Below are 8,385 nucleotides of genomic sequence, written 5' to 3' on the forward strand. Positions count from 1 at the left end.
TAAGTTTGTTTAACTTACAGTCGATGGACCAAAACGCTGTTTGTACCCATCGCTTCGTCATTGGTCATAAGCAAAAAGAAAGAGTCCTTTCCTGTCGCAATTTCGAACGGTTAGTGGTTCGACGTTCTACCTATATTAAGAGGCTGAAAATCGTTGTCCAACATTTCTCATAGGTCGACGAGTCAATTCGATTTTCAATGGGTCTTCCACAGGTGACCCCGGGTAGCGCCGTGGGGGTTCCCAAATTTTAGCTCTTTCCAGTGTTCGAGCGTAGGTTCCGTCAATTTAGCTAAAATTTTCAAGGGTAATCTACGTAAGAGGGACCGGGTGTAAGGGTAGGTAAGTAATATGATGTGTTCAAGGATGCTCGAGGGCGTGTTTAGGGACACTCTGGGAGTCCTAATCTACGGACGATTAGGGTTAAAGTATACAAACGTAGCGTACCATTGATGTATTTACTACTTTATTTACAACTGCAGCAAGTTATTTTACGGTGGGGCAATTAAATCATAAAGTTATAATTTTCACGTCAACTATTTTTTTCTCTCTCTCTCTCTCTCTCTCTCTCACCCGGCACAGCCCGCCCGCACGTTGTACGAAGAGGTGTACGTAAGTCGCATGATTAGTTTAGCGCACGTATATAAATTTTGCAGCATATAGCCGGGCTACTTATCCATTTGTGAAAACATTCAGATTTATAGCCGTAAGTACAGTAAACCAGAGTTACGCCTTACGTCAATATATTCGAGCACCATTTTTTCTTATTTACCTCCCAGCACAAATCATATTTTCCCGTTCAAACCCAACGCGACGTGACACGGAAGAAAATATATATCACGTACTATACTACCGAACACGGTAAGGAACGCGACGCGTTTCGAACAGTTAATCCCCAGCAGTACCCTCCACACACCCCATGCACACGTGTATATGTATATAGTACCTACACGCTGTTCTCATTCCTTGGTCCTTTTCTACTCCAATAACAATATGCCACACCGCACGCGAGTTGCCCTCCTCGCACCTGGCATATATATTGAAGTGTGAAATTGACGTCAATTACGCCCAGCATATACCGTAGCTTTATAGAAACTGAATTATACCTTATATATATTCCATTTATACCCCCGTAAGGTACCAAGCAGATTAATTGTTTACCCATGCACGAGTTTGATTAATTCGTACACCGCTGCAGCTGAAAGAAAATTGTTAAAAAAAAATATATATACACAATAATACCCATCGGTAAGTGCGTACGCGTGAATACGAAATGAATATCTATCCGGTGTACGTATAACAGATGTTTGTTTTTACCCTGTTATAACGTTGAAAGGTATACAAACGAGAATTATACAACCACCATGGAGTTTATGCGCATAGCCATAGGTATATCGATGAAAATTTATTCGCTGTATTGTATAACGTTTCCGAATGGCGGAAATAACATTTATAAACAGCAATATGGACCGCGATGAAGCGTGTCTTAAAAAATGTGAACAATTCTGAGGCGGGTCAACCTATTCGAAGGATCGTCCCTGATCGATCTTTGAATATCTCCAATAGTAATTTACCTTCTTTTTAATACGAGTTGAGAGCTAGTTGAGTAGCGTTTCCTTCACGCGATTGGAGTCAGTTCAAAGTCAATAATTGGCTAAAAATCGCTTCTCCGCTTCGCTGGATGCGACCAACGCGAGGAACGCCGGTGTGCCTCCTCTCACCTCGAACCTGGAACAATTTCTTCATTTTATATCTCGCTCTACATCATTTTTAAAATGCTCTCGTATAGCTCCCTCTCCTTTCTACTTGCGCAATTTCGATATTATACGTGCTCGCAAAGAACGAGATCCACCACTGCTCAAAAAAGAGAAGAATACGTACTTATATACTCAATTTTAATGTGCCCCTCTCATTTCCTCTACCTAATACTACCTTTACGTATACCTTATTCTCTCCATTATATCACGAGCCCGAATTTTATCTCACGCGTTAACCACTAAATCGTGCAACGGTCAGGTAGGCAATTTATTATACTGAATAATCAAAGACCCGCACCTATAAGTAATTTCATACTAATCAAATTTTTAAGAGCACCATAGAATCATCTTCTCAGAAAATTTAAAATGCGCTATTATTATACTCGGATAACGAATTTTGTTTGATTAACGAATTCATTTTGTTGAATCGGTTTACACGTTTATTCATATATATTTGATTGTTTTTTTCTGTTTTTCTAATTAAAAATTTTGATAAAACAAAGGCATGAAACTTTGATTACAACAAAACATTTTAACGAACTATACAATATGTACCGCATACACACGGTATATGTATATCCCAAGGGAATGTAGGCCAAATGACGAACTTTTTCTATCGTAAAAAAATCCGACTTTCCTTTTCTAACACCATAGCTGTTAACAAATGGGGTCTGTTAGGGTATAATATTAAACGTAATGCGTGTTCCAATGCCTCTGTGTGCGCAGAGTGTAAATAACCGGAATTTTAGCACGCGGTATATTAAAAGATAAAAGAAATTCATGATTTCGTTAGCAATTCGTTTTGCGTACATAAATATTTTATACATATACGCGTACGTGTGTATATATCATATACAATACACGTTATTATACATAGCTGCAACGTGTAATTACTAATGCACACCATTTTCCGTCCACCGTGGACGCGATTCTAATCTTGCGTAAATGTAATTAAACGTAGGGTTACAACTGAAACTGAATAATGTGTAGGACGAACATAATTCGCAACAAACAACTTGCTGTGAAGCAGGTCTGGTATAGTTATATACCTATACGTATATAACTGAGAGAAAGGATTTTCGGATTACGAATAACTTTAATGTTAATCCTTTATTACATTTGTCGCAGCTAAGAGATGCTAAGTTTTAGTTGACAACTAAATCGTTGGTGAGTCGTCTCACCTGGAATCACTCAAACTTTATCGCACAAATATATAACTACCATAAATTTCAAATCAAGATGCACGAGGATTTTGATCTTCACCGAGTTTCAAGTTCCGCTGTACCCACATATTTCACGCTATACAAACAAACTCACTCTCCATTCAAAATCAGTCAGATATAACGCGATTGCTAACCTTCTTTTTTCATTTAATTTTATTTCTTTTACATGTACTCTTCCATACCTATATACATTAAGTATATCATGGTTGATTTGTTGAAAAATTCACGGTTAGATGAGAATTTTATGGGAAATCTATAATTCCTCGCGGTGCAGGCTGGTGGTGCACAGGTGAATTAGTATCGGAAATCGTTGAGTGCCAGGACCATTGTGTAGTAAATATATGTATTATACAGAGAACAAATAAATGTATTCTTTTTTCAGTGTAGTGCCTGGTATCGATATGGTTTGACATTGAACAGAATGAAAAAAAAAACGTCGGGTTTCTACATATGCGATGTAATATATGTAACAGTAGAGCGAATGATAAACTGTTTAGGGAACGTTATAATTATACCTTTCAGTCTTGATGCTAATTTGAAATGATATTATTAACGGCCTGTCATATAAATCAGATTTTGTACAGATATTAAATAGGTATAAACCGATATAATACGCGAGGTATATCCGAGCGTATAAATCACGATACCAAAGGCTTATGACACTCGGGAGTTATCCCCGTAAAAAATTACTCCTCATACCAAACGAAGAACTAAGGGTGCAAGTGATGCATATACCTACTATTTACGTATATACACAGATACCTGTTCACTTGGCACCGAAAACGTGATCTGCGGACGTCGTCCGAAACTTGCTAATCACCCGTGAGACTATGTACACGTATGATAGGTGAACATATACGTATATATATATTATTGAGTTACGAGGTAGACAATTAATTTGAATAATAATTAGTAATTACGGGGAAAACCACACCCTTCTACACATCGGGCGCAGTTGGCTACATGACCATTAAAAGCTCATTAGGCTCGGGCAGCTCAGAATAGGCTTTACAAAGGGTTTGCCAATATAATGTAAAGGGCATCCGAGCATCAGGGGAGTGGCAGACAATTTATTGTATACACGTTCAATCCTACAGTAGTAACCGTTCGTATTAACTAGGTATATAACGCAGAGTCTCGTATAATATAAGAGCAGACACGCAGGTCAGATTAGATCAACAAGAATCTTACATCCTCTCATCTTCAGAGATGCACTCCGCTTTTCACAAAACGCTGTGTGCCGATACGCGTGATACTAATGAATAATTATCTCCGCATCTCCAGGTCTATAATATAATCGCTGCAGCTTGGTACGTGACAACAATATATCTCCGATCAAAAACGATAGATTTCGTATACTAGAATGAGGGGGTGAAAATATGGTGGCTTAGCTGTATTAATTTTTTTTTTATCGCTATTTCGAACCGCATTCAACTTTTTCCCAAAATGATAGCGAAGTATGGGGAGTTCAGATCTACCAAAATATGGAGCCGGAAAAACATTGCTATATTGAATCGTATTACCGATTTATTTATAGATGAACTAATTTCACGTTCAGAAACTAATCAATAAGCATTAATTACGTACACCTATATAGAAAGATACATAGAAATCGCACAATGGTCATTTTTTCTGAACGATTCGTAATCGTTGTACTTATCGTTTTTTTTATCGGATAAAAAAGGGCCGAAATAATGTGATTACGTCCTGAGAATTCTTCTATATTTTTTCTCTAATACCTGATTGTGATGAAAAATCTTCGTTTCACTCGGTTTAATAAGAACGTTCGATACTTGTACGCCACGTGTGCTCGACTCATTCCAAAATTGTTTCCGTGACCTTATTAGCTAAAGTAAAATTGTTATCAGAAATATTAAAATTACAGGGTGAAGGGCAATTCACCAGCAGAAAGTCACATTAGCACCCCCATCTGTATGTAATTAGAGAACGAATTGACGGTTAATCAGCTGATCGGTTTTGTTTAATTGCTTCTTTCCTTTTAAAAAAAAAAAAAAAAAAGGCACGAATACGAGCGTATTTAGCTAGTGGTTCGAATTCAAAAGTATACGAAACAGTTTCACAAGGGTAGGGGGCAAACTGGATGTACGTGCCGTGAGACAAAATTAAAGCGACGTTTAATGGCCTGGTGATAAACACGGTTTATGTACGCGCTGGGCTTGTACAATATATATAATAGTATATATTGATTAACCATTACGCAAGTTCAAAAAGGAAATGTTTTACTCGAACGAGCGGGGAAACAGATCAAACAGTAAAACTGTACACCTACGTTCTACACGGTTTTGCAGACGATTTTCATTAATATTTTAAACGGACTTTCAGTACCACGACCTGGTGTGTGCAGGTTTATGTTGTATTCTGTATTTTGTATTCTGTGTAGAGAACGTTTTGCGATACAGTCTGCAGACTTTAGTTTAAAGAGAAGTTGTGTTATACGGGGATCATATAATAATCGTTATACTGACCAACGTCAATGTTTTCGAACGATCGTCATCCTAGAGTATATCTATATATGCATAGAACTAAGCGAGTTTGCGACCGTCCTACATTGATAATGACTATGAGAAGTTTAAATACCGCATAGATAACCTCTGCGGAATAATATAATATTACTTGATATTATATCAACTACGTTATGCGCATTCGATAAATTTTCCCCAACTAATTTTCACAATCTGATCGATGTTCCGCTTTCTGCACAACCTGCACGCGAAATTCATATGAATATATATTTTATTTGGGTTAATTATATTCTCAGGAGGGATGGTACGGAGATTTCCATATTGCACTGTTTTTTTCTTATGGAAATGTGAAATGAAGAGGCAGCAGTTTTTACGAACGCAAAACAGTACGTACATACACACACGTTGAACTCACTCGACTAATTGCGTGCGCATTTTCGTGTCAATATTGTACAGTATTCTCGGACTTCGAGGACAACGTTTCATTTAATAATAAATGACGATGAAACGAGACGATAAATAAACAGCGAATATTTTTTATTTAGATGTTCTTTTTTTGATCGTTATTTTTTATGAAGATTAGGTATCTTCAGATCACCTCGACTAACAGCGATATTGCGCGAGATTATTTGAATAAATCGTGCGATTTATTTGTTGAACGGTTATCAGAGTGTAAAAAACTCACCTTTCGTCGGCCAGGATCTCTCCGAGTGTTGCTTGCGTGTTGGTTTTATGCACGGTGCGCTTTCCTTTTCCTTCGAAGTAAATGTTCACATTCTTCGGATGATAACGCCGTTCCTTATCCCAGCCTGGAGGTTCCGCGAATAATTCTTCTAGTAGATCCATCAATCTGAAACAGTAAAAATAAATGGCTGCAGTAAAAAAAAACCCGATGCATATACACCATCGCATTTCTTGCCCTTTCATGTTTCAAAGAAAAAAATTGAAATTATTACGTCAACATCAATTAATCATTTGCCTAGTGATTAAAATTTCTTCTTTGCTAATTTCGTTGCCTCATTACTCTCACAAAGTGATTAAAAAATGCGTAAAGAAATGCTATAATTCAGAAGCTGATACGATCAAGTAAGATAATTGAACTTACATCAAATCTTCATGGGATTCTTGAATGAAATCGGTCTGCTGTGTTTCTGGATATAAAATAACTACAGGCCAGATCAATCGGCCATCTTCCCCTAGATGTACTTTGTTTTGAGCTAAATGGTGTATACACGGTTCTAGGTCAGCCAGTTGCAGATGCCTTTTGCCAGCGTTGATTTCAACATTAATTTTTCTGCTTTGAATTAGTTCGAGCAGGCTTTTCTCTTCCCGTTCCATTTTCTTAATTGAGACCTCTTTTTTTCTTCTGTCTCTCTCCAATTTTTTCTATAAAGATTTATTCAGTGTAAAACAGGAGGAATGAGATCTCCATTGATTAATAAATTTGTGATTTTAGAATGTGATCTCACCTTACTGACTACCGCCTCGGTTCTGAGATTTAATATGGCTTTGTCCGATGGAGACTTTTCAAGGAATTTATCGCAATAAAATATACACTGATCATAGTCGTTGATGTGTAAACAACAATTTGCAGCCCTGTTCAACGCCTTTGGATATTCTGGTTTCAGATTCAAAGCCAACTTGCAATCATTTAAACTTGACCTAAAATCAAAAAAAAGTCACAATTAAATAACAGCTAGTCAAATGTATCAGAAGATCAATACTTGTGTGACTTCCTAACAGTCACGAAGATTAATGTTCATATTTACCTGTAGTTATGAAGCATGTATTGCGAGGCAGCTCGGTTATTATAAAGTTGAGCAATTAGTTCGATGTCTTTACACTTAGTCCTGATGCCCTCAGTGTAGCCAATGATGGCTAACCGATACTTCTTGTACTTGTAATTAAAATTACCGTCTTCTTTGTAGTTATTTGCTAATTCTGAAATGTAAGAGCACAGATTGTCAAGGGTAATAATTATTATAATAATTTTGGCTATTCTCATCAGTGATATATTTCAGTAAGGGATAACAGTTTCATGATAATATCTTACAAACCTTCTGGGGTATTTTCATTCTCATCATATTTGAGCTGTTGTAGTCCTTCCATTAGTGGAGATAATTCATCACCAACTTCTGGAGCTTTCTTCATAAAGAAGGGATGCTTATCCATTTCAGCTTCCCAGCGATCTTCTGGCCATCCTTCGGTGTATTGTTTCTGTTCCAAATTGTTAATATAGTCATCAAGTTCGGCATCTAACTTCGCTGCCAGTTCCAAGCGCTCAGCATTGGTCCATGATTTCTTTTCAACGTCATTTGAGACCCCAGGATCCATTCTGCACTAAAACATATTTTCCGACCGTGCAATAAATGTATCATATTTTTCGAAAGTTATAGTTACACAAAATGATGTGAAGAAATTATACCAATGATAAACAAATCATGTCAATTCTACATTGAATATAAAAATATAAACATTTGTAGCTGTCATCAATCCGGTCGCTCGACTATAACCTAACAAAGTGCATGATGGTTTGAAGTTTGTATTTACTCTATATTAATTTTATATCTTGAACGAATTTTGTGTTTTTTTGAATAGTATCAAAGATGGAAATTTCATGCTTACGTGTTTCCATGCAAATAAACCACAAAAAATAATGAATTTCCGTCACCTGCGATCGCTAGCACGCACTAGACCACACTAGACTAGAGCACGACAAACACGTGGTTCACGCGTTGCGGTTGAAAACGCATGCGCAACTTTTCATTCACTATTCAAGCTCAAGGTTACGGTTTTCAAAACTGATCTAGGCGAAGTAATTGATGAAACAATTGTTTCTCATAGGATACTTATGAATTAGACTCAGAAGGATCTTGGGTGTTGCTAGAGATCCAACATGTTCATTCGAGGAAAGACCGAAGAGAA

At 37.1% G+C, this 8,385-nt stretch overlaps 1 protein-coding gene across 6 annotated transcripts; it reads right to left on the reverse strand.

The window, feature by feature from the left end:
- Positions 1–441: 441 nt before the first annotated feature.
- LOC105692651 (DNA polymerase interacting tetratricopeptide repeat-containing, protein of 47 kDa) lies at positions 442–8,279 on the reverse strand. 6 transcript variants are annotated; one of them, XR_007278009.1, is made up of 9 exons: positions 8,086–8,253; positions 7,518–7,800; positions 7,230–7,401; positions 6,930–7,122; positions 6,566–6,846; positions 6,146–6,310; positions 1,572–1,725; positions 1,104–1,195; positions 442–1,024 (listed from the first exon to the last, which is right to left on the reverse strand). XR_007278009.1 is itself a non-coding variant. In XM_012411976.3 (7 exons), exons 2-7 carry the CDS (start codon positions 7,792–7,794, stop codon positions 1,641–1,643), a joined length of 1,173 nt encoding a protein of 390 aa, XP_012267399.2. In that variant the 5' UTR covers positions 7,795–7,800; positions 8,086–8,253; the 3' UTR covers positions 1,368–1,640. The 6 variants fall into 6 exon arrangements, 1 of the variants encoding a protein (XP_012267399.2); XR_007278012.1 differs by having other exon boundaries at positions 442–1,195; positions 7,518–7,795; positions 8,132–8,279; XR_007278010.1 differs by having other exon boundaries at positions 442–1,195; positions 8,132–8,272.
- Positions 8,280–8,385: the final 106 nt, after the last annotated feature.

The sequence above is a fragment of the Athalia rosae genome, chromosome 4 (assembly GCF_917208135.1).
Source record: "Athalia rosae chromosome 4, iyAthRosa1.1, whole genome shotgun sequence".
NCBI classification, from domain to species: Eukaryota; Metazoa; Arthropoda; class Insecta; order Hymenoptera; family Athaliidae; genus Athalia; species Athalia rosae.

Coding starts and splice junctions, on each gene's coding strand:
- LOC105692651 (XM_012411976.3), bottom strand. CDS start 7,794: ATGGATCCTGGGGTCTCAAATGACGTTGAAAAGAAATCATGGACCAAT. Junction 7,402..7,517: donor GAATGAAAATACCCCAGAAG/GTTTGTAAGATA, acceptor CTTACATTTCAG/AATTAGCAAATAACTACAAA. Junction 7,123..7,229: donor TACATGCTTCATAACTACAG/GTAAATATGAAC, acceptor TTTTGATTTTAG/GTCAAGTTTAAATGATTGCA.